General features: G+C 37.6%; 2 protein-coding genes across 5 annotated transcripts in view; one reads left to right on the top strand and one right to left on the bottom strand.

Annotated features, from left to right (window-relative positions):
* Positions 1 to 9,854, top strand: part of LOC107595811 (G-protein coupled receptor 161-like) — a 19,773-nt gene extending 9,919 nt beyond the window's left edge. For 3 of the 4 annotated variants that reach the window (XM_016286356.1, XM_016286357.1, XM_016286359.1), the window contains 6 exons: positions 2,652 to 3,060; positions 4,106 to 4,824; positions 4,915 to 5,022; positions 5,580 to 5,696; positions 8,036 to 8,296; positions 8,467 to 9,854. In XM_016286356.1, coding sequence (XP_016141842.1) covers positions 2,652 to 3,060; positions 4,106 to 4,824; positions 4,915 to 5,022; positions 5,580 to 5,696; positions 8,036 to 8,296; positions 8,467 to 8,576 — 1,724 coding nt within the window. In that variant the 3' untranslated portion in view covers positions 8,577 to 9,854. Of the gene's footprint in view, positions 1 to 776; positions 1,285 to 2,651; positions 3,061 to 4,105; positions 4,825 to 4,914; positions 5,023 to 5,579; positions 5,697 to 8,035; positions 8,297 to 8,466 lie in introns of those variants that run through there. The other variant, XM_016286358.1, reaches the window with a different exon arrangement.
* The window catches only part of LOC107595867 (DDB1- and CUL4-associated factor 6-like), a 29,077-nt gene continuing 12,382 nt past the window's right edge, over positions 9,305 to 25,999 (bottom strand). Inside the window, exons 5-18 of the mRNA XM_016286455.1 lie at positions 23,184 to 23,355; positions 21,567 to 21,941; positions 19,923 to 20,096; positions 18,011 to 18,074; positions 16,749 to 16,753; positions 15,759 to 16,011; positions 14,559 to 14,665; positions 14,128 to 14,464; positions 13,926 to 13,967; positions 12,364 to 12,502; positions 12,071 to 12,227; positions 11,888 to 11,976; positions 11,475 to 11,580; positions 9,305 to 10,352 (exon numbers count right to left, since the gene is read on the bottom strand). Of these exons, the coding sequence (XP_016141941.1) occupies positions 10,294 to 10,352; positions 11,475 to 11,580; positions 11,888 to 11,976; positions 12,071 to 12,227; positions 12,364 to 12,502; positions 13,926 to 13,967; positions 14,128 to 14,464; positions 14,559 to 14,665; positions 15,759 to 16,011; positions 16,749 to 16,753; positions 18,011 to 18,074; positions 19,923 to 20,096; positions 21,567 to 21,941; positions 23,184 to 23,355 (2,079 nt within the window). The 3' untranslated portion in view covers positions 9,305 to 10,293. The remainder of the gene's footprint in view (positions 10,353 to 11,474; positions 11,581 to 11,887; positions 11,977 to 12,070; positions 12,228 to 12,363; positions 12,503 to 13,925; positions 13,968 to 14,127; positions 14,465 to 14,558; positions 14,666 to 15,758; positions 16,012 to 16,748; positions 16,754 to 18,010; positions 18,075 to 19,922; positions 20,097 to 21,566; positions 21,942 to 23,183; positions 23,356 to 25,999) is intronic.

Below are 25,999 nucleotides of genomic sequence, written 5' to 3'. Positions count from 1 at the left end.
CCCCCCCCCCCCCCCCCACACACACACAAACACACACTGAATGCAAAATAATGCCTAGTATTTTAACTGCCGTATAAAAACACTTTCAAGAGTTTTCCCTTTCTCATAATCAGCCACAATATTTCAATCTATGTTCCAGAACATTATTCATTTTTATATTTTTTTAACCCAAATTTATTAAATAATCATTTTGTTTAAATTGGTGTTAGTTATAGATTTTTACACAGTCTAGACAGAATTACTTAAACTTATTTAATGATAAGTTGTATTAACTTCACAATTCCTTTAATTTGCCCTTATTTTATTGACTTTTTATGTATTTTCGATAACACTTTAGAATAGAGAACACATATTCACTATTAATTAAGAGCTCTCCCTCAATAAACTACAAATTTGCTGCTTATTAATAGTATGCTAGTTCTTAAATTTAGGTATGAGTTAGATCACGGGGTCTAAAACATGGTCATGCAGAATAAGGCATTAATACGTGCTTTACAAGTACTAAGATAGATAGATAGATAGATAGATAGATAGATAGATAGATAGATAGATAGATAGATAGATAGATAGATAGATAGATAGATATTTAGATACATGGTCATGCAGAATAAGGCATTAATACGTGCTTTACAAGTACTAAGATAGATAGATAGATAGATAGATAGATAGATAGATAGATAGATAGATAGATAGATAGATAGATAGATAGATAGATAGATAGATAGATAGATAGATAGATAGATAGATAGATAGATAGATAGATAGTTTTTTGTTGTTTTAAGTATAGCTAAATCGCACTGTTAGTTCTAACGTGTAGATATTTTTGGTGGAACACAGACACAAAAAAATTACCAAACGATTTTTGCAGTCTTTATAGATATTATTCTTCATGAGAAAATTGCAGAGCAGACTATGTAGGCTAGTCGGTGAGAGTGAGACCCTCTGGACTGTCTGCAGCTGAGAGATGGAGGGAAGTTTTCAAGACGAGGATTGTGACGTAGGGCCATTGTGACGTCAGCAACGCCTCTTTATTCAGTGCCGACCGCAGCGGCCGCAACAAATCAACATCCCTCAGTCATTTAATACTTTGTAACTGCGTTGAAACTTCGAGCATGCGTCTCCGTAAAGCGTTTTTTGTTCCTCGAAAGCGTGAGAAAGCCCAGCATCTTGCAGGAGATGAGAAAGTTTTTGGATTAAAGTTTGTGGCCGCAGACTAACAAAGCCAGCCAGCCAGCCGGAGAAAGTTACCAGTGCTCGGCTACAGCGGGATATCGCCTGGCCTGGGTACGTTATCCATGCATCTATCATTTAATTAGGATAAACTATGCATTTTGAATCTAAAGGGTCGGAAACACATTTTTGTGCAATGCAAAAAAGCCGCTGTTGTTGGATAAATAGAGAAAGAATCAGTGTGCGCTTCGTTCTCTCCGTTGGCTGATCACATTGCTGTGCTGTAGTTGTTCATTGGACGTGCATCATGGTGAACGATTTATTGAAGAGGTATGAGTGACAGATGATCCATATGCAGTGGCTCCAAACGCATTTGGATACTTAAGCTGCACATGAACTATATGAAATTCATTGCATTAGATTTTAACTGCACTAAGTTTTTCCTTGTGTGATATGTTTTTTTTATTTCTTATATCTATTTTTTTCTTATGTATTTGTTATGTAATGCAGTGATATATCTACAAGTGTGGCTTAAGTGTCCAAATATTTGTTCTGATTTTTATTTGTTTGTTATTGTTGTCGTCATCAGTTTTTTTTTTCCAGATTTTATATAATGATCTTTGTTAATAAAGAATAACAATTGGTCCCTCTGTAAATTCTCTTTGCCACCGTGAAATCTTCTCAGTCTCCCAAAGTGTAAATAGACGGCCGGGAAGTAAGAGAAAACACAGTCAAATGTATCCTCAATACTTCAATTTATTCATAGAAATACAGATATTATATAGGCATATGTCGAGGGGAGTTTCACCCTCTTAACCAATGAGAATATGAATAACATACACATAGGATCTTTGGCCAAGAACATGTGTTTATATAAAATGGCCACATGTACAGAAAAACATGGACATATTAGGAATAGACTTTTGCGAAGAATGCTGAACTGTCTTCAGAGTCCCTCACGAACTCCTTTACCATTGTAGTCCTAACATTCATGTCCTTATTGGGGCCTTTAAACCAAGAACTAATGTATACATTTAAGCATGCATACCTCACATATGAGTAAGAGATATTTAAAACATAATACAAGAGAGAGAAATGGATACAGGAGGGGGGATTCAGAGAGAGAGGGAAAAAAAGGAGGGGTGAGGCATATCTGGAACATTCTCTTAACAGCACAGTGTTTTCTAACAATCTTAAATCTCATTATTGTAAACTTAATATTGTCTACAGTAACCCTGCCAACCTGATGTAAAGCTTGCATATTTTGTGTGCATAGCTGTGAAACATGTTTAATTTACGTCATGTGATTCTAAATTGGTAGAACAGTCTCTTCAGACTAGAGTTTTTCACAGCACAGCCCAGTTCTTAACAAACAGCGTATTGTAAGAATGTGAACACCACACCAGATAATTTCTTCATCTTTTAGCATTCAGAAGTTCCAGACAGCTTTGATCAGATGCTTTTTCTCTCGTATCTTGTAGTTTGTCAACATGTCTGTCCAGACTTGGGTACCCAGCAGCCTCCCATAATGAACAGCTCTAAGAATGGGACAGTGGTGGCCAACTCCACTAATGGCCTGGACGACGACGGGCTCGTGGTCCTGGAGTCTGTCTCTATCATCATAATAGCCATATTGGCATGTCTGGGGAATCTGGTCATTGTGGTGACGCTATATAAGAAGCCCTACTTACTGACACCCAGTAACAAATTTGTCTTCAGCCTGACTTTGTCCAATTTGCTGCTGTCTGTCCTAATGCTGCCCTTCGTTGTGGCCAGCTCAGTGCGTCGGGATTGGATGTTTGGAGTGGTATGGTGTAACTTCACAGCACTGCTCCATTTACTCGTCAGCTCATCCAGCATGCTTACACTTGGAGCCATTGCCATTGACAGGTCAGTCCTTATGTTATCATATCCTACAGTTTGAGGAATCCTTGTATAAAAGGGTCAATAGGAGTGTTCATGATAAAGAAAAAGAAAAAGTGAAATTTAATGACTCTAAAAAATGGAACGTGGTGTAACCATCAAGTAAAATGTAATTTTTTTTATTTTACAAATATCACAAATCATTCATTCATAATATAGTAATTAATAAGTATAGTTTATTTTAAGAAAGTCACACCACATGACATTTTACAGCCTGAACTAACCTGGCCATGTCCAAAAAAAAGTGACAATGTTAAAATTATTAGATATTTTAAAATGTTAATTGACCTTGACAAGGTCATAAGGGATTGCAGAGGTCCACTCTGTGATATAATTTCCTGTTTTGTTTTGTTTTTTCTGCATTTTGGTGGGACTATATGAGTCTGAGTTGGTGGACAAACTTTACATTAAATATTAATGTGTTTTTTTTTCTCTCAAGAAATAATAATAAATGATTATGCCACACTACTTAAAAAATCAAACAGAAATTCAATTCAGAAATGTACTTGAATTAGAGATGTTATAATACAACATGTGATTGTATATTGTAATTTTTTTGTAAATTCAAGTATATTTACTTGAGTCAGTCACATGGAACTAACTTTTTGTATCTATGAATTTCTTTAAAAATACGTTAAAATGCAATTCATACATACAATGACTTTGAATGACCATGTTTTTCATTCAAAAACAATTCTTGTCAATTTTTATTTTTGACTGCTGCAGTCAATGGTCATACTGTATTTCTTTAAGCCTGTAGTTCACCATGATATTTCAGTCTAGTCTTGCTTAAACAAATCCACTGTTTTCACGAACAAGATGCACACTGAAAAATATCAAACCTACTCAGCTGTATCAATACACAAACCTAGAAGCCACACTCTACTTTATTTCTGGCAGCTTGAGAGTCTTAAAGAAAGACCCCCTTGTCTTTCCATTAGCTAGTCATGTGTCTCTCATGAGGGAATGATTGAAGTGTATCCGTTTTATTTCAATGTCTGTCTCATTCTAGGTACTATGCTGTTTTATATCCCATGATCTACCCCATGAAAATCACGGGAAACCGAGCTGTGCTCGCCATTGTTTACGCGTGGCTCCACTCCCTGGTCGGATGCCTGCCGCCGCTTTTCGGTTGGTCCGCGTTCGAGTTTGACCGCTTCAAGTGGACCTGCACAGTGGCTTGGCACAAGGAGATCAGCTATACTGCCTTCTGGGTTACGTGGTGCTGCCTTCTGCCACTGGCAGCCATGCTGATCTGCTATGGCGTTATCTTCCGTGTGGCCCGCATCAAAGCTCGGAAGGTTTACTGTGGTAGCGTGGTGGTGGCTCAGGAGGAGTCCAGTTCTCAGAAGAACGGCCGCAAGAACTCTAATACTTCCACATCTTCTAGTGGAAGCCGCAAGAGCCTGGTGTACTCTGGGAGCCAATGCAAGGCCTTCGTCACCATTCTGGTGGTGCTGGGGACGTTTCTGACCACTTGGGGTCCATATGTGGTAGTTATCAGCACAGAAGCACTGTGGGGTAAAGACAGTGTTTCTTCACAGATGGAGACGTTGGTCTCCTGGCTGTCCTTCACCAGTGCCGTGTGTCATCCGCTTATTTATGGGCTGTGGAACAAGACAGTACGTAAGGAGTTGTTGGGCATGTGCTTTGGCGACCGCTACTACAGAGAGTCTTTTGTTATACGGCACCAGACCTCTCGTCTCTTCAGCATCTCTAACTGGATAACGGGTAAGTCTACTGCTGCTGTTATTTGCATCCTGGGATTCTTCATAACCTAATGTTTGGATGAGAAGTCTGAGAGTCTTTTTTTTAAAACAGATTTGGGAATGTCTCCTCACCTGACGGCCATGTTAGTGGGCGGTGGGCAGCTCCTGGGCCGTGGCAGCAGCACTGGAGACACTGGCTTCAGCTACACCCAGGACTCAGGTAGACATTCTGCTGTTTATTACACATTGGTCAAAAATAATTTAAAGGAATAATTCATCCTAAAATGAATGTTAATTTATTAACCGTTAAATGTAATTTTTAGCAAACCTCAATATAAATATCCATGCTTCATTTACTTCATACTGTACATTATAATGTTGTGATGACTAAATTCACTTGTTTAAAATGACTGATTTTAGTTTTTAGTGTTTTGATTTACATCGATAAATTTAAATATAATTTTAATATAATTGTTTATCAGTATAGACCATGATTTTAATATTGCTGCATCCTTACCTCTTTGAGTATAAGAAAACCAAACCAAATCAACCCCCCACAGCTCTTAGCAGTCAGCAGAGGTGGTGTATTGGCTTGCAGACTGTTGTTATCAGGGTGTGCCATTTGAGGAAACCCAGAGCCCATGAGTATCGCATAACAGACAGACGGCACTGCTTAGTGGCTCTCCCACAGTGTCCAGACTGGTGTGGGTGGGTGGTGTTGAGCAGTATTAAAACTGATATTTGATTGAAAGATGCCTGCTGTGATTTACCCTCTAGCTACAGACGTCATGCTGTTGGACAGCTACAACTCAGAGCCCTCCCACTCAGCCCACTGTGCTGCCAATAAAAGAAGTTCTGTCACATTCGAAGACCAAATGGATCGGATTCCTAAAGGTATCTAACATGTTCTTATTTTACATCTGACTAATGCAAAAATGTCTTTGTTAGTTATCACCAGTACAAAACCAAGCAAATAGAAAGTGACTCTAGAATTTTTTTTTTAAACAGACGTCTCTTATGCTCAACAAGGCTGCATTTATTTGATCAAAAATACAGTAAAAACAGCAATTTTGTGTATTGCTACAATTTAAAATAACCATTTTCTATTCTAAGATATGTTAAAATATAACTCAACCCTGTAATGGCAAAGCTGAATTTTTAGCAGCCTTTACTCTAGTCTTTAGTGTCACACGATCCTTAAGAAATAATTCTAATATACTGATTTGGCACTCAAGAAACATTTATTATTATCAATGTTGAAAAAATGGTTGCGCTTCTTAATTAAAATTTTTTTTAAAAAGTCTTTAAACTGTCATGGCCATGTTAAGCCATTAAAATTGTCAATTTTTACATGATAGATGTAAGGAAATGTAGTTCAACAAGTTCATACTTGTTTATCTGTTTAGAACAGTAGTCCAACCTTAATAATTGCAAACTTGCATCTCAAATTTTTATACATAAGAAACTTCATAATTCTGCTTTTTCATCTTGCCTCACAAACCTCTGTTGTAAAGACACTATTATAAATGGCTTTTTCACAAACTGACAAAGGATTTTGTTAATCCTTCGCATGTCATACTCAGGGTTTCCGCGGGTCCTTAAAAAGTCTTAAATTTAGTTGAATCAAATTTAAGGCCTTAAAAAGTCTTAAATTGTACAAGAAAGTCTTAATTATGATTTCAGGAGGAGAATTGCAATATGGCTTAATGTGAGATTAAACTTCAAAAGGCTATGATGTCATTGAATAAATATGAGCGCTGCGCATTGTAGAGTCAGGTGTTGCGCTGCTTTGTGTTCTGCTGGGGAAATGTTCTTACCAGGGAAACAGTTCTATTTCTGCCGTTCCGTAAGTGCCTCCTGCTGGCAGAGAATGAATGTGCATTTTCAATAAGCCAGTTTTCCTGCAATACCGGAGGCTGCAGTTTTTTTTGTATGTATGCAGAACAAAATAGTGTGTTTATTAGTACATAAAGACATTTTAAATAATTTGAATACAAATACTAGTTCACAAGTTGTCACATCCAGCAGCACAATGAACTGTTTTTCACAGCTATGGCTAAATGGAGATTGCTGACATCGCCTCACACACTCAGGTTCACACCAGCTCTTGCATTGAAAATAAGATGGAAAGATAAAAAAATGAATAGTTTCCATGGATCTGTTTGTTTGATGTTTGAATCTGGTCTCTGTTGGAATAGGGTCCTATAGTAGAAATGCGGTCCTGAAACTGCAGCCTCCAGTATTGCAGGAACACAGTATTGGGGTTGTTTTTGTTCAGACCAATGTGAAAATCGACCCATGTTTTTACCCTGCAAACACTCAGAGCTGTAAATGTGAACTGGTGGATCGATAAGATAATGCATTATAAAAATCTAAACAGTAAAATGTATTTATATCGGTTATTTAATTAATATAATAATTTATTTAAAATAATTGTTTAAATTAATAATATATTAATTAATACTTATGACTCATCCATTTTTATTAAAAATGGTTTAAAGGCTGAAATGGGAAGTGTATCATTTACATTTAGCAGATGCTTTTATCCAAAGCGACTTACAAATGAGGACAATGGAAGCAATCAAAATCTAAAAACGTTTTAGCCGATTCTTGAAGATGGCTAAGGACTCAGCTGCTCGGACCGAGTTGGTCAGGTCATTCCACCAGGAGGGAACATTTAATTTAAAAGTCAGAGAAAGTGATTTTGTGCCTCTTTGGGATGGCACAATAAAGTGACGTTCACTTGCAGAACACAAGCTTCTAGAGGGCACATAAGTCTGAAGTAATGAATTTAGGTAAAGGGGTACAGAGCCAGTGGTGGTTTTGTAGGCAAACATTAATGCCTTGAATTTTATGCGAGCAGCTGTAGCCAGTGCAAACTGATAAACAGAGGTGTGATGTGCATTCTTTTCGGCTCGTTAAAAATTAATCTTGCTGCAGCGTTCTGGATTAATTGTAAAGGTTTGATAGAACTGGCTGGAAGACCTGCCAAGAGAGCATTGCAGTAGTCCAGCCTGGACAGAACAAGAGCTTGAACAAGGAGTTCCGAAAGAAAGGGCCTGATCTTCTTGATGTTGAATAAAGCAAATCTGCAGGACCGGGCAGTTTTAGCAATGTGGTCTGAGAAACTCAGTTGATCATCAATCATAACTCCAAGGTTTCTGGCTGTTTTTGAAGGAGTTATGGTTGATGTGCCTAATATTTTAATGTTCTACCGTTTCTTTTCCCTCAAGGTGACCCCTCAGTAGTCCAAGTGACAGCAGACATCCACAAGTCTTTGGACAGCTTTGTGTCCTCTCTGGCTAAGGCTATAGAGAACGATGCCAAGCTTCAACTCTTTGGGGAATGGACTCAAATTCCAACAAGTCTGTTTACAATACGAAACACACAGAGAGCTCCCCGTTACCTGGATGGACAGAGACTCAGGATGGAAAGCATCGATGAAGGAATAGTTAAAGATGATGACGATGATGAAGAGCGTAAGGAAAAAATAGGTGAAACTTCCATGTAGTTCTTTGACTCTGTAAATGGAACGGATTGTGTAATCTGCAGCTTTTAAAGGTACAGAACATTAAAGGAATGATTAAGGTAAATGTTTACAGATATACAGTGATTCATGTGTAATTTACATACTTGGTAAAGAACATCAATTTGATTATTTTAGCTAGCAACTGCTGCTACTTACTTGCCTTGGAGAGACCAAAGACCTACAGTGATGGCTGTACCTGCAAGGCATCAGGTACTAGAAGCCCTACTGTCACTCATCAGAAGTAGTTATGTTTTTGCAACATAAAAGTTATTGTAAAGTCATGTACAGCCCTTGTATATTTGTCAGGTATTTCACCTGTGTTGGGTACTGTGTGTCTTATGTTTACTCTTTTCTTAGAAGGAAACTGTTAACCACTCCATTTTATACATACTGACAGTTTGTAAGAATGATTATCCTAGAGCTCTCCTCTCCACCATTTTAAGTTCAGGTCTATTCATATATTAAATTATTTTAAGTGCCACAAGGTTCAAAGAAAATATACCAAATGTCTAGGGGGTTATATTGACGTGGACAAAGGAAATCACTTTTCAGGCCCTTACGCATTATAAAATATTTCTTCAGGCATTGAATTAACATCAGAGAATCATGTAAAGAGAGAGAGAGATACTGGGCATAAAAAAAGGTAGAATACCCTTATACCCGGTTTTATCCATAGTTTTTGGTGGAAAAGCTGATTAAAATGTTTTGACAATGTAATGGTGCGAGAAAGCATCTGCAGTGCCAATACTGAAGTCATTGGTACAATTGCACGAAGATTTTGTTACATTTGATCAGTGACTTCTCACATCTGTGTTTTTGTTTTTACTATTTTGGTTAGTGTACTCCGTAAGGATTAATCATTCCTGTGGAATCTTTTTTTTGCATTATGCCAGTCAGTTATATACCAATATTAATAGGCTTCTTTGTCAATGGCTGCATTATTTGTTTGCAAACCACAGCACATAATGCTTTTTTTATTTTTATTAGTACTGTTAATAATTTTTTTTATGGGTACTCAAGCTTTCAGTCATGTTTTGTTTGAATCACAACACATTTAATGTTTAAACTGTCCTCTGGTACATGGTTTGAAAAGGAACCGGATCTCGATCTGAAAATTTGTGGACAAACATTTAAAAAGATGGCTTGCATTCCTTAACAGTGCTGAATGAGTTTAGCATAGAATGGCATGCTAATAGACGAGGAGATATTTCATCTTAGCTTTTCCCAGCAATCACTAGTCACTTAGCAGAATGCTCAAGTCAACAGCTGCCACAACAAAGGCCATCTGTGCTGTTAGGAGAGAGAAGCACGACCTGCCAACTAACGCTAGAACCATTTGGCTAGACAGCAGTGGGTTGTATGTATAGACGGAGTCAAAAACAGTTCTCATTTTAATAAACTTTTATAAAAATTCTGCAGTGTAACAATGAGTATTGGCTGTTTTGGATAATGAGATATTGCAAGTAGTACCTGTAAATTGGGGTTAGGCAGAAGATCCCTGTGCAACGCAAGATTTAGTAATGTCAAAAAAAAGAGCCATTTTTATACACAACATTGGTAAAGACATGGAGAATATGTTTTTAGCAAACTCAAGCTTGACATGCATAATTCCTGGTATACAAACATCTGAGTTCTTCATTTGAGGCTACAATAAGATTTCACACTTAACACCGCTCAAAGCTCAACCGTTTGATTTAACAAATTAATATTGCACTTAAATACTCTCAAACACCAGCTGTCCAGTCCAGTCACATCTTTCGATTTCTTACATATCATCTTGTTTGCATAAACTCCCCAGACGCGGTTTACTCTCATATAGAGTAATTGGTAAGAAAAGTCTCATTAAAAAATAATAATGCCAAAAACTGAACTAATAAGGAAATACTCTATTTTGTAACTTGTACAAATCTCAAATGCTCAAGTGCACTGTAGCATAAAAACCATTCACTTGTAGCAGGAGGGCTACTGTTCATCCTCGTTCTCTTGTCCAGAGCCTTCTGAACGATCACCCTCCACACGGTCTGAGATTAACAGAAGGAAAGAGGAAGAAAGATCGGTCATTTAGACACCTGTTCAAGGTGGTAAAACCAAAAGCTGGAGTAAGTATCCACTAATAAACACTGGCCAGCTAAAAAAAAAAAAAAGCAGTGTAAATATTGATTGATAAAAGATTTTATTCTTCTTAAATTATCTTTAAAGATAATTAGACCAAATTCATTAAGTGTCTTTTACTTTAATGACAACAGCACTTAAAGGCACAATATGCAATTTTTGCCGCTAGAGGGCGCATATTCAAAATAAACAAAGAAGCAAAGGCATAGTTTGATGATGCTGTGACCGAGTGTGGAGTCATGGGAGTTGTGGTCTTCATGCACACAGCCGATGCAATCCAACGGGACTCGGGCAGAAATCATGTTCATGGATGAGCTAATGATTTGTTAACGTAGTAGAATGAAGCAGGGTGAGGCTGGAAGCCGTCGAAGTGAAACGAGGCCGCTGAACGAGCGTGACACACAGTTCGAAAGAAGCGGAGCTTTTATTATGCCACAGTCGACCGCTTCCGCTCCTTCCGGTCGTGTGCATGTGGGGAAAAAAAAGCAGCGCTGTTTTATCATACTAGATACATTTGAAAGTTCTGTTATAATGCTACTCTGTGCGGTCGTCCCCGGTCTATTAAAACGCACAGCATATTAAAGCGTCTTTGGTGTTTACATTTTTTCTACAAAACAAAACCGGAAATCGAGGGGTTATGACGTCATTGGCAGGCGACACAATGACACTATGGACACGGTCCGTGTCACTAGTTAAAATTGCTTATTTCTCTGGATTTAAACATTCTTCGAAACATTTGGGATAACGTAAGTACACAAGTCAGCAAAATATATAACACTGTTCTCGTAGTTTTTGGATATTTTAATAAAATCTTACATATTGTGCCTTTAAGCTGCATGAACTCTTGCCTTCTTTAAAAAAAAAAAAAGCAAAAATCATACTGACCCCAAAAAAGACCCCAGAAATGTTTTTAATTATTTTTTCCATATTTAAGTGAAAAAAGCCAAGTTTTCAATGGGGACTCAAGACTTTTGGATCTAATTGTATGGGTACAGTCAGTGAGTTAAAAAAAAGAACACAAAAAAGTTCACCTGTTCTGATGTGATTTAATGATGCCAGCATTCGGAGCATGAAGGAAGCAGGAACGGTGATGGTGTTCCTCGTCTCTTCCAGCATTAACTCATTACGAGCAATCACCTACAGCACACAAACAAATCAGGAAATTAAATCCACCAGTTTGCCAACTATTCACATGTAGATTTCTATAAATGGACACTTACTCCTATAGCTACAGCATAGACATACTGCCTTAAAATGCCTCTATTTCATATATAGAAAAAAAACAGTACTTAGAGCTCTAGTGCCCTCTACTGGGGATTTTAATTACATCTCGAAACAAACAGCAGGTCCGTGTTAGCACATGCATTTTAAATACATATTTTAAAGTCTAAAGGATCAAAACAGTACTTTATTCACAAATTCAAACAGAAAGCATTGTCCATACCTCTTCGGCAAGGACTCTGTTAAATGACAGTGACTGTTCTAAAGGCGACCACAGCTTGATGTCATAGTCAATTCCAGATGAAGCAAGAACTGCAAAAAAAAAAGTCAGACCAAATGATGTGATTATCTAAAACAAAATCTTTATTGGTTGTCCGTCTATTGTTTTTAGGTATGTTTTGCTCACTGGGGTCATAAGGGTGAGGCTGCAGACAGTTGACCACATGGTTGTCGGCCTCCAGCAGCATCAGGTGCTCTCCCGTGTGTCTGTCCCAGATGAAGATATGGCCACAATCCGAGCCGCTCATCACAAAGTTATTCCCCCAGAAACACGACTCCTTAATCTACATGTACAACCAGGTCAGTAAAGGCTAATGTAATATCAGTGTATGGTTCTTTCCAAAACATGACTAGAACTAATAAGTAACAGAAAGCTGCTTTTGTGTACAATATACATAAGACAATAAACAGTTACCCTACCATGGTCCTGGAGTTGCGGTGGCCCTTGTACATCATCTTGACAGAGGGTCTCCTGATATTCTGAGTTTCACTCTCTTCCATCTCTCGCCGTTCTTTTCTCCTGCGGAACAGCTCCTGAATCCGAGCCGCGGCGGAGCGTCTATGAAAAGTGGAGCATGCAGAATAATGCTTATGAAAAATCAACTTTAAAACAGCAGCTCAACACTATATTAGTCAGGGATGGTCAAATTTTCACAAGCTTAAACAGTTTTATAATGTCTTACAGCATTGTGCGAGACACAATATTAGATCTGAATAATTTTTTTGCAGACAATCTAGATGCTTCACCTATCAAGCATTAACCTTTATGTGCATTAAATTCATATAATTGTTTTTTTGATTTCATAAATAAATATCAGCTGAACTGCCTCAGAAAGAGCAATTATTGAAAATATTGAACATAAACGTAAAAAAAAGACTATATTCAGTATTGCTTTATAAACCAGATAATTTTTTCAAAGTAGAGGAAAACAAATGCACAAGAAAAAAGAGGGGGGTTACAAAATCATTAGATTTCTTCCAAATGGTCTAAGACAGGTGTGCCCAACCCTGCTCCTGGCGATCGACTGTCCTGCAAAGTTTAGCTCCAACTCTAATCAAATACACCTGCCTTTAATTTTTAAGTGATCCTGAAGACCCTAATTAGTTGCATCAGGTGTGTTTGATTAGGGTTGGAGGTGAACTTTGCAGGACAGTCGATCGCCAGGAGCAGGGTTGGGCACCCCTGGTCTAAGAGAAGTCCCCATGTGGCTTCAAATCTTTTTGGTGAGCTAAGCTTACTAAAATGTATATATCTGAAAAAGCCAGATTGTGGTCAGGTTGACTGGATAATAGTTAAAAGTGATATTTCATGGAAATACAGCGCAACTTATAGAACTGTATTTTGGTAACGGTCTCTTTAAGAGAACAAAAGTTTTATTGAGTGAATCTGATGAATAGCCTTAGTTTGTAGTGAAAGCACAGTTTTTTGACAGTAACTGGTATTTTTTGGAAATCGTGGAAAAAATATACACTACTGTTCAAAAGTTTGGGGTCAGTAAGAATTTAAAAAAAGTTATACTTTTTATTCAGTAAGGATGCATTAAATTGATACATTATATTGAGACAGTAAAGACATCTATAATAACATTTCCATTTCAAATAAATGCTGTTATTTTAAACTGTCTATTTATCAAAGAATGAATAGAATAATATCAAGCAGCACTACTGTTTTCAATTTTTTTTTTTTTGGTGAAATCTGAACTCCAAACAACTATACCTAAAATAACTTGTAAATTCATGCATGAAATTAATTTGCTTGGTTAGTAACTAACCAAAGGGTCATTACGCAAACATTACGCAAACATTTTGTGCACTCTCAGGCAGTGAAGTTAACAGCAATTACTTAATTACATATATTATATAGTTAATAACATATTTTACACAGCCACACAATATGAATACCAGGTTAATTAAAATTAAATCAAATCTGCACACCTTGCAATTAGATTATATAAGTGGCCATCTCAGAAACATTACAGTACCTTATCATCCTATCACCTACAGCTGATCCTCTGTAATTAAATCTAATGAGAAGAGTAGCATTTTACTTATGACTGTCCAAAGGATAAACACTGTTTAACAAACATGCTCATGTTTTATGGGACTTCCCGTCTGTTATAACATTTGCCTACACATTGTGATGATTTGCATGATTAAACATCTCGACATGACGAAAGTCCATACCTCTGTCCCGGCCCTCCTCTGTACCTGGCTGAAGGGATAAGGATGGGGTCGTCGTCGCTGTCATCAGAGTCCTGATTGCGGGATGGTTGAGTCGAACCCTGACCACCCGTTCCTGCGGTCTCGCTCCTCCTGCACCGCTCACTCAGCTCCCCCGAACCAGCAGCCTGGAGCTCCTCTGAAGGAGCGCTGGGACGAGCCGTGTCTTCAGTAGACAGGCCCTCTGGTGGTGCCGCCAGTGGTGTGCTGTTTTGAGAGCTGATGGAGGTCTTTTCTGTGCCACTGTCTGCAGTTTGGCCCCCATCGGGTGTGGGTTGACTCTCTGAGGGTGAGCTTGAACCTGGTTATGAGAGAGAAAAGTTAAGATAACCTCCAAAATAGGCCACACAACCTACACAACTTCTGTAGCAATAGGCAAGTGGTTGTCGACTCACTTTGCTCTGAGGTTTGTCCTGTGGGCTCCTCTCTGGTCTGGCTCTCACCCACCTCCCCAGGCTTATGTCCTCCACTGCTGCCTTTGACACCGGACGTTGGACTGCTCCTGTGCACAGTCGAAAAATAAAGTTTGTGATTTGTTCTTACAAAAAAATGCCATTCTTGAAAATAATATACTCACAATTAAATAGAGGAAGAAGCCATAGAGAATTTCAGACAAACATTTGCATTTCAAAGGAATGGGTCTTTGTGAACTGGTTTTATAACTTGTTTTTATATACATAAAATTTACATCTGACTTGAGAATATGTACTTGCCCAAGTATTATTTATATACTATTATAGTATTTATTAATATTTTGAATCATAATATTATAATTATAATGATGTATTACTTTATTATAATAATTATAATAACATATATATCAGTTTTATTTTAGTTGTAGTCATTTTGTTATGTTATGTGCTTTTGTCATTTTTATTCATTTTTGTTTTGATATTTCTTTTTAGCTTTATTTTTAAATTGGCAATTTTTTAAAAGTTTTTTTATTTTTTTCAACTAGCTTTATATTAATTAATGCAAATTAATTTAAATAGTTTTAGTTTTAGTTAAAATTAACATGTTTATTTAGGTTTAATTTTCAGTTTTTGCTATTTTAATACTTACACAAACAGATTTTACTTCATTTAATTGCCAAGGCAACAAGTTTTTTAAGTTGTTGTATTTCATCTTTAATTTAACGAAAATGTTTTTTCAAAATTGTACTTTTAGCTAACAATAACAACATGCTTTAATTCTCAATGAAAGCATGAAAAAATGTACATTTCAAATGCAGGACCTTACGTACACGACACTTCATTTTAAGTTGAACACGAATGAAAGTAATGCCTTGTGGTTCAGTAACAAGTCATTTCAGGTTTTATCAGTTTATTTCAAAATAATATCTTGGGAATTTGTGAGCCTTTATGAATGATTCATTAAAAGAACCAGTTCTTTAGAGTCATTTGCTTGTGAATTGGATCACACTAGTTGTACTGTATGCTTGTTGTTTGAACAACGCAACAGAAAGGCATTTCATTGCATTATTTTGTGGTACACTTTTTTTTTTTAATAAACTAGGCATTTTATAGCAATGCTCTTTAGAGCCTTGAGGGGGTGATTTGCATGCTGAGGTTAAGGCTGATTCTCTGGTCACTCACCATTCATCCGTGAAATCCAGTTTGATGGTGCTAGTGGTGGTGCCTTCAGTGCTGTAGTGCAGACTAAGGACCGGTTCTGCCGTGCCAGTCCGCCCAAGCCCTGGAGGAGTGCTGCCGCTCCCACTGCTGTTGCCAGGGCTGGTGCCAAGTGAAGGCGCTGATGTGGATAGCACAGTTTCTGTAGTGTCTGGGGAAGCTTCACTGACACCTGTATTTTGATCACTGATTACATGTCCTGCTGCTTCTGCACCTCCTGGAAGGAAGACAGAGGAAACATGTGGGATGTAAATCTAACTGCTTTTAGAAAGAGTGCTTACCTTAGGAACATTACATTTGTCACAACTAGTTAATCACAGAAGCAGCTTATCTGAAATATTAGCATGTGATTATCGTGCCAAGTAGTGACCTCTAGTTCATTCTAAGCTTCAGATGCTCAGATTTCACTGAGAAATATTAGCATGCTTATTACTAGCATATTGGCACATATTAATGTGCCTTTTTTACATTACCATATTTTAGATCTCTTAAACCTACCCCATACCTAAACTTAACGATTACCTTACCAACTATTAATAAGCATCAATTTAGGAGTTTATTGAGGAAAAAGTTGTAGTTAACAGTTAGTTCATTATGAGAACTGGTCCCCAAACTAAACTGTGACCAAAAAGAAACAAAAAAAAGGTGAAAAAAACGGTATGTGGCAAAGTGGGTTGCAGCGATAGACTTCAGTCTACAAAGAATTATATTAGAGTTTGTTAAAGTTCAACAATTGCAAGCAGTTAACTCAAAGCAAGGATTTAGCACAATGCAAGTTAAAGTGATTAAAGGGCTTAAAGGTGTCTTGTTCTGACAGGGAAAATGTGCAGACACCAGTATGGACATGGAGTAAAGAGGACTGCCGTAAAGAATCAATATCACCAAAATCGGTGTTTCCTTGGTTCATATTCCAAAGCAGAATAGCAAAGTCATTTTAAAGGAGTCATACCATACTTTTACTGTTTTTAAATCTTGTTTTTTTTTATCCTAGTCAAAGACCATAAACAAGTGTTAATGTTATAGAACTTCATTTGAATTTATAATTAAAAAAACAGGGAAAAAAACAACAACTGAAAGTCTGTATTTCAAATCAGCGAATTAAAATGATTTCTAAAGGATCGAGTGACACTGAATATTGCTGGCTGCTAAAAAAAAATCAGCTTTGCCATCACAGGAATAAATTAAATTTTATGACCCCTTTAAGCTAAATTCTGATGTTACAAGCCCACATCAGTCTTGTGGAGGCTGAACTCATTATGTAGAGAGTGAGAAGAAAAAACGTGTCCCTGTGTACAGGACATTATTTGAAAGATGAGCTTTATATGAACTTGGCCCCACAGAAGGGGAGAAAAAGTATGTCCATTGACTGAAAATGATTCACAGAAAGCCTATGTATCTTTCTTAAGTTTCTCTGTTTAAGGAGAGGCACATCTGCAGTCTTCTTAAGATGATTGAGGACAAGAGCCACTTCAATCAGAAATGCATAGAGCTCAGATGCAAGGGTGTGAAAGAAAAGGAGAGGAAAAAAGAGGGAAAGACGCACCCTGCTCCTCATCCAGAGTCATGGATCCAAGCTGTTTGTTTACCACAGATGAGGGAGAATCTGAAACAAAAATAAGAAGTACTGAACAACTGAAACAAAAGAGCCAGTACAAACATTTAAGTGCAGACCTAAATCCTCAGGAAACACACTGCAGCACAGGCAGGGTAAAGAAAAGAAAAAAAACATCCCACTAAACTCAAAAGCCACAAACTTTGTAAAGATGAGACTAGGAGGCTTAATTCTGGGTTAAAGACACAAAGCCAAGGGGTACAGATTGGTTCCTTCAAAAATGTGAAATGACATCCAGGAGGTGAGCAAATACAAGAGCACAATTTATAAAGAACAAACTGATGCATAGCCTTCTTTAATGCAGTATTCACTTTCAGGCAGAATAAACAAGTCACACAGAAATTTGTAGTTCAGGAGTTGAGACTGATGGTGGCAGAAAAGTTTATTCAGATGCCAGACCTACGTTCACATTGACGGTGCTTTGCAGCGACAAAGCAACCAGAAGTCATTCATTTTTGAATCTTTCTTAAGTTTCTCTGTTTAAGGAGAGGCACATCTGCAGTCTTCTTAAGATGATTGAGGACAAGAGCCACTTCAATCAGAAATGCATAGAGCTCAGATGCAAGGGTGTGAAAGAAAAGGAGAGGAAAAAAGAGGGAAAGACGCACCCTGCTCCTCATCCAGAGTCATGGATCCAAGCTGTTTGTTTACCACAGATGAGGGAGAATCTGAAACAAAAATAAGAAGTACTGAACAACTGAAACAAAAGAGCCAGTACAAACATTTAAGTGCAGACCTAAATCCTCAGGAAACACACTGCAGCACAGGCAGGGTAAAGAAAAGAAAAAAAACATCCCACTAAACTCAAAAGCCACAAACTTTGTAAAGATGAGTCTAGGAGGCTTAATTCTGGGTTAAAGACACAAAGCCAAGGGGTACAGATTGGTTCCTTCAAAAATGTGAAATGACATCCAGGAGGTGAGCAAATACAAGAGCACAATTTATAAAGAACAAACTGATGCATAGCCTTCTTTAATGCAGTATTCACTTTCAGGCAGAATAAAAAAGTCACACAGAAATTTGTAGTTCAGGAGTTGAGACTGATGGTGGCAGAAAAGTTTATTCAGATGCCAGACCTACGTTCACATTGACGGTGCTTTGCAGCGACAAAGCAACCAGAAGTCATTCATTTTTGGCGATGGTTTGCAAATACCCAGCAAGATGTGATGTCAGGATGTTGCTGAACTAATAGTGCAATGCTTTAAGCTAAAAAAATGCATTGCACACAGTAGGGTTACTGAATAAAATGAACTTTTCCTGAATTGCTTGGTTTCATAGACAACAAATACGTTCAGTTTTCCTCTAACCATTTCATAAGTGTCTACAATAACTAAACGCATCGCACTCGCTGATAGCATTAAGAAGTATTTTGTGGAATATTGCAAAGGGAAGAAGAACAAGAGAAGGCATGAAAAGAACAAGATTAAAATGGATCAATGTTCAAGGTTTAAATAGGACCAAAAAAAACTGCCAACACAAACCAGTACAAACCAGCATTATATGCAATTATGTGGTTGCATTCCAGGTCAAACAATCAACAGATGGCAGTATATGCATATTGTTTGACATCTGAGCTCTGTTCCAAGATCTACTGTAGTAAGCTGCCTCACTAACTACTGACTACACAGGCAGCTACCTTCTAAGGCCCTGTCCTAAATCAAGGTGCATTTGATGTGGACGCATGTCCGTGAAGTCAATTTGTCCCAATTGTCAATTCAGAAGTGTTCAAAAGTAAGATTTATTTTCTTGAAAAAAATTAATACCTTTATTCAACAAGGAAAGATTAAATTGATCAAAAGTGACAGTAAAGATTTTTGCATTGTTACCAAAAAATTATATTTCAAATAAATGCTGTTCTTATGAAATGTCTATTCATCAAAGAATCCTGAAAAAAAAGTGGGAAAGCAAAACTGGGAAAGACATGGCCATTGTGACTCTGAACATTTGTGATAGTAAGATTTTGGGCAGCTTTTGTGTCAGGTGTTTATCTGATGTCTAAATATGTCACGTAGTTGGGCAGCTCCCTAAGTTTTGGAACAGAGTTCTGCTGTTGGTGAATGTGAGCGTGAATGACCAGCAGTTAGATGTGTGCGTGTCTGTGTGGCAGAGGGGAAGAGGAACACTCTCCATAGCCAGAGGTGCAGCAAATGTCTATTCATCAAAGAATCCTGAAAAAAAAGTGGGAAAGCAAAACTGGGAAAGACATGGCCATTGTGACTCTGAACATTTGTGATAGTAAGATTTTGGGCAGCTTTTGTGTCAGGTGTTTATCTGATGTCTAAATATGTCACGTAGTTGGGCAGCTCCCTAAGTTTTGGAACAGAGTTCTGCTGTTGGTGAATGTGAGCGTGAATGACCAGCAGTTAGATGTGTGCGTGTCTGTGTGGCAGAGGGGAAGAGGAACACTCTCCATAGCCAGAGGTGCAGCAGCAAACCAGGACAGCCATGAAACAGGCAGCCAGAGGGGTCAGGATGTTAAACGAGAGCGGGGATGCAGGCTGGGTAGAGACGGTAACCTGCAGGGGGGCACGCGTCAGCAGCAGCAGCCTGTTGGGCTGAGCTCTCTGGGCTGGAGGTCGCAGGTACAGAAGGGACTGAGCGTCTGCCCTGTCCAGGGGGGTCAGACAAGAGAAGCAGTCTCTGCAAACGTCTACACACTAAACTTACCGGCAGCCTGCGAGGACCATATTCTGACAGTGTGGGTTCAGAGGGAGAGAGAAGAGCAGGATGGGAAAGTTGATGGAATGGGGAAAAAGAAGAGAGGAAAATCATAGGTAAGGAGGAATGCTGGGTAAAAGAGCAAATTAAAGATTGAAGCTGCATGCTGAGTGATGTCAGACAAGACTGCAGGGTTTCATCACCCGTTGCAAAGAAAAAAGAAAAAAAACATGTATTACACTCACACGTCCACACATGTTCTATGGTCATGAAGAGAAACGCACACATAAAAATGCCTGCAATGGCACGATGAGTAAAAAGGAGGGATTTATCATTATATAAAAAAGACAAAAGACACTACATGTTGCATCCTGCTTCTGTTTGTGTGATTTTTTATGCAGGCCCTAACGGCACACAATGCTCAAAAATAAACCCCACCTGAGGACAACAAATCAGTCAACACATAGGTCTTAAAAAAAGAAAGTGCATTGAGTTGGATGATAGAAAGATGTATAGCAGACATGGTAAATGGACCTATTGTATAAATGGAACGAGATGAATTTGTTCATTACAAGCACATCATCTTTATGAAGCAGAGATACAATGACTGCATTTACATGCACAAGAAAAATTTTATTACTATTGGAATATGACCATATGGTCTGAATTAAGCCAATACTTTGGTACTTTTATACTTTTAAGACATTTGCATAACTATGGATCACATTTTATTTGGGATATCAACTGTAACAGAATGTTAAATTATATCAGCGTATGTCAAAAGCAATTCAGGGTGCTATAGTTTAAAACTTTGGGTTTGGTATAGGTTTTTAATTTTTCAGAAAGAAATCTAACAATGGCTGCATTTATTTGATCAAAAATTCAATAAAAACAATAACATTGTAAAATATGACTTAAAATTAAATAACTGTTTTATATTTAAATATATTTTCAAATGTAATTTATTCCTGTGTTGGCCAAACTGAATTTTCAGCAGCCATTACTCCAGTCTTCAGTGTCACATGATCCTTCAGAAATCATCTTAATATGCTGATTTGGTGATCAGGACCCATTTCTTATTATTACTGTCTTATTACTGTTGAAAAGAGTTGTGCTGTTTAATATTTTTGTGGAAACAGATAAATTTTTTTCAAGATTCTTTGATGAACAGAACATTCAAAACAACAGCATTTATTTGAAATAGAAGCCTTTGTAATATTATAAATGTTTTCACTGTCACTTTTAATCAACTGATTGTATCCTTGCTGAATAAAAGTATTAATTTCTTTTAAACAAAATCTTACTGACCTCAAACTTTTGAACAGTAGTGTACAAGAGGACAAAAACACTTTTTAATATCTGTGTAATATCTATTTTTAAAATAAAAGCTTAAATATAATATAATGGACTTTAAATGGAACATTATGTGCATGTAAACATGTTATTGCCTCATTTAAGGATGAATGCACTCTTCAGTGTTTTGCCAATTGTGACAGACTTACCAGATAAAGCTGCCTCTCTAGATGGGGTGGGTGTGGCTGAAGGAGTGGGCGTGGCCGATGGAGTGGGCGTAACTTCATCCTGGCTCCTCTGCTCTGTGTCTGGGGAGGAGAGGAGAGAGGAGGCGGCAGCACTTTCCATGGAGGATGAACTGGAGGGGGCAGGGGCTGTCACAGTGGAGGAGGAGCCTGAGGAGGAACAGGAGATAGACTTGGGGAGAGGCTCTGCAGGTGCAGGAGGAGCAGCAGGTGTAGGTGGAGGATCAGAGGAGGGTGTCTCCACCTCCATCGTTCCTTCAGCTGAGACCTCAGTGGGCTCCTGTGCCCGAGTGTGTGTTTCTGAGGTCGCAAATGTCCCTTCTGGTCGAGCTGACGTACCTGGAGTCAAATCATCAAACCTTGAGCGTACTTTTAAGAGTAAGTTTTGATTTTGTGTAGTTTTTTTTTCTTTTTTAAGTAGAGAACATTTAATAAGAAAATGTACACCCTTTCGTGTGACACATGCGTGTCATACACATCGCGTATCTTGTCAGTGTCCGCGCTTGCTTGGCCATTTGTTGTGGAAAAAAATAAGGAAAGTGTGTCCAGCTGAATTAATTTAGTTAGACGGGTATAAAAAAAGCTTAGGTTACCGCGGCAGCCGTCGCGTGACGACCTCCTCGTGGGAAGACCGAAGAGTGTAAAGACCATCGACTCTACCGTGCGACTCCACCGGGCAGGGACACCGGCAAAGGATAAGTATCGCTTTATATTTCTCCTCTTTCCTACTACTTGCTTCACTTCTGTTTCAGTTTTTATAACCATTTGTTACTATGTGTAAGTAAGTTGTTGTTTTTTAGCATGTAAGTTTGGCAGTGTTATTTTTTAGGATTACTGATAAACTACTGTCGTTTGATTTGTATTATTTGTATTTGTTATTTATTTTAATTTTAGTTAAATTATGTTTGAATTTATTATGTCTGTATAGGTCTTTTATTAAGTTTTAGTTTGATTTAATTTGAGTTATTTTAATACTTCAACAAACTAAATGGAAATGAAATAATATATACAGTGGGTACGGAAAGTATTCAGACCCCCTTAAATTTTTCACTCTTTGTTATATTGCAGCCATTTGCTAAAATCATTTAAGTTCATTTTTTTAAATAAATAACATGCTTTGATGCATTGTTCAATGGCTGATGTTTATTAGCGAATAGGATCAAAGTTGAAAATGCCTCCATAGAGTTCAATACATTGTGAAATCCCAATGTAAGTCACATGGAAGATTTTTAAGGCCCTGATATACTTCAAGCTAAACAGAAGAATGATCTGGTGTGACGTCATTTCAAAACAAAATCAGGTCCAAACTAAGTTGGTTTGGAATTCAAAACAGCTTGCCAAAGCAAACTTTCCGGAAAAGTTCATTAACACATTCAAACTACCATTGGTCCATGAAGATTATTATATTATAACATAATAGGTAGGTGCTCTGAGGCTCTGCCTTCTTTGACAGACTGAACAGAAGAAATCAACCAGAGAACATTTCCACGTCAAAGTCAGACGCAAGTCAAAACAGGAATACAATGGAGAGCTGCTTTATTGTAGAAAGAGAAGTTGTAATTCTCAAATGTGCTGTTTTACCTCTGGGTCGAGTTTGAGGACGTGGTCTGCTGCTCTGGGCCTCACTAGCCTCCTCGAACCAGCGTGACAACATGTCCGACATCCTCTGCATGAGTGATACATTTGGACTCTGCTCTCCTGCAAAGACAACAAATTTCTTAATAATCAGGGTTGGGGAGTAACGGAATACATGTAACGGCGTTACGTAATCAGGATACACAAATCTAGTAACTGTAATCCGTTACAGTTACATCAAAAACAAAGTATTCAGATTACAGTTACATTTTGTAAAAAGTGGGAATACTATCAGGATTACATTTGTTTCATTTAAAATTAAATAAATGAGTATTTTTACATAACGCTGTATATTTAGCGCTGCTTCATCAGTTCCTGGTTCTGTTGACACATGTTGACTCACGTGAGCCGCCTGCTGGTGTGTGCTCAAATAACACCCGTCTACAATTATTCTCCTAGTTGTACAGCGTAAGCTATGCATGAAGACTCTTGCTTTAACAAAGGCTACTCAACAAACTTGAACATTTGCAGGTACGAGTCCAACTAGCATGGAAATCATCATGTTAGCTAAAATTTTGTGTTAGTTAGTGACTTAAAATTCATGACTGCACACCATGGAATTTTTTTCTAGCGGAAAATGAGCCTGAACATGTAGAAATCTACATCTACATCTAAAAAGAGTCTCCACACAGTCAATGAAATAAAGAAAGTTAGCATTTCACATGCATTTCGCTTATTTTAAAATGGACTAATATGTATATAGTGTACATTTTTTAATGCTGTGTATAAACTATATTTATTTTTACTTGTACATGTTAAAAGAAAAAAAAAAAAACTGTTATAATAAACTGTATAGCCACTAGATGTCTGCATAGACTTTTATATAAATATACAGGCTGTAATATCTAGATAGTGAAACAAGACACGATTTTTAATAGTTTCAAATACTACTAGTTTTTACTGTAGTTTTTATTAGTTTTAATTTTAAAGTCATAGTTAAAAGTACTTAGATATTGCTTTTTTGACTTATTTACATATGTAACTTGAAGTAATCCAAAAGTAATCAGATTACATTACTTTTATATTGTGGTACTTGGATTACGTTACTGAATACTTTTTTAATTAAGTCATTTGTAACTGTAACGGAATACATTTTAAAAGTAACCCTCCCAACCCTGTTAATAATCAATATCAAACTAGACCAGAACCTCAAATCTTTCCATTCACAGAAAGCAGAAGCACTGGAAGCCTGTTGTTTACATCAAGAGCAAGCTGCAATATGCCAAGTAGCAGCAAAGTGAAGCAGTTTTTGGACCTAAGTGCACACACACCGTGAACACACACCCGGAGCAGTGGGCAACCATTTATGCTGCGGCGAGCAGTTGGGGGTTCGGTGCCTTGCTCAAGAGCACCTCAGTCGTGGTATTGAAGGTGGAGAGAGCACCTACAATCCCTGCGAGACTCGAACCTGCAACCTTTGGGTTACGAGTCCAACTCTCTAACCATTAGGCCACGACTACATATTTGGAGATACTGAGGGAGATTAAAGATGTATTGAGAGACACTAGAGACTGTGGGGTTATAAACATGGAGGAGAATGCCTGGGAATTGAACCCACAACCTTTTGCGCTGCTAAAGCAATGCTCTACCACTGAGCCACAGGAACACGATTATTAGTGACGGAGTGTGGCTTTACAACATCTGTGAGCCCAAATTGCCATAAAATAAATAATAAAATAAAATAAAACTTATACAAAATAAAATACAAAAAGTTATACAATTGAACAACTTTGGTTTTCCCAAAATAATCTATTATAATGATATAGATTTTAATTTTCATTACAGTGGTGAAATTTACAGCATCATGTTATTACTAAGCACCCAAAAATGCCTTCAGCATGGAGTTCATAGGTATTAAAAACGGTGCAGGATGAGGTACATGAAGGAATTTAATACTGTGCTCAAATCCCCAACCCTTTGTGGGCAAAAGTCAACATCTGGAAAATGTTACATCAATTTAATCAGTGATTTGTGATTTCTGACAAGTACAGTCGGTATAGAAAAGAATCACCACCTTTAAAAGAATCACATTTTGTTGCTCTGCAGCCTGAAATGAAGACCGACAGTTTTTGTTTTATCCAGCTGTATTTACTCAGTGCAACTTATAACATCCAAGTGAAAGATAAAACAACAACATGTCAGAAAAAAATAAATCAATAAAAAAAACAATCACTGAGTTAGAAAAAGGACGAAAGATAAAACAACAACATGTCAGAAAAAAATAAATCAATAAAAAAACAGAATCACTGAGTTAGAAAAAGGACCACCCCTTTGTGCCAGTATTTTGTTGAACCACCTTTTGCTTTAATTACAGCCTTTAGTCTGTTGGGATATGTCTCTGTCTCTACTAACTTTGCACATCTAGGCTTTGCAATATTTGCCCACTCTTCTTTGCAGAACTGCTCAAGTTCAGTTAAATTTGATGGTGACCGTTTGTGGACTGCAGTCTTCAAGTCATTCCACAGAATTTCATGGGGTTTAAGTCTGGGCTTTGACTCTTAAAAATAAAGGTGCTTCAAAAGTTTCTTCACAGCGATGCCATAGAAGAACCATTTTTGGTTCCACAAAGAACCATTCAGTCAAAGGTTCTTTAAAGAACCATCTCTTTCTTACCTTTTTGTAATCTGAAGAACCTTTTTTCACCACAAAGAACCTTTTGTGAAACAGAAAGGTTCTTCAGATGTTAAAGGTTCTTTATGGAACCATTTAGACAAAAAGGTTCTTCTATGGCATCGTGAAGCACCTTTATTTTTAAGAGTGTA

Source organism: Sinocyclocheilus grahami, unplaced genomic scaffold, assembly GCF_001515645.1.
Source record: "Sinocyclocheilus grahami isolate Dianchi unplaced genomic scaffold, SAMN03320097.WGS_v1.1 scaffold209.1, whole genome shotgun sequence".
Classification (NCBI taxonomy): Eukaryota; Metazoa; Chordata; class Actinopteri; order Cypriniformes; family Cyprinidae; genus Sinocyclocheilus; species Sinocyclocheilus grahami.
Note: the sequence above shows the minus strand (reverse complement) of the source record. Positions and strands in the feature narration are given on the sequence as shown.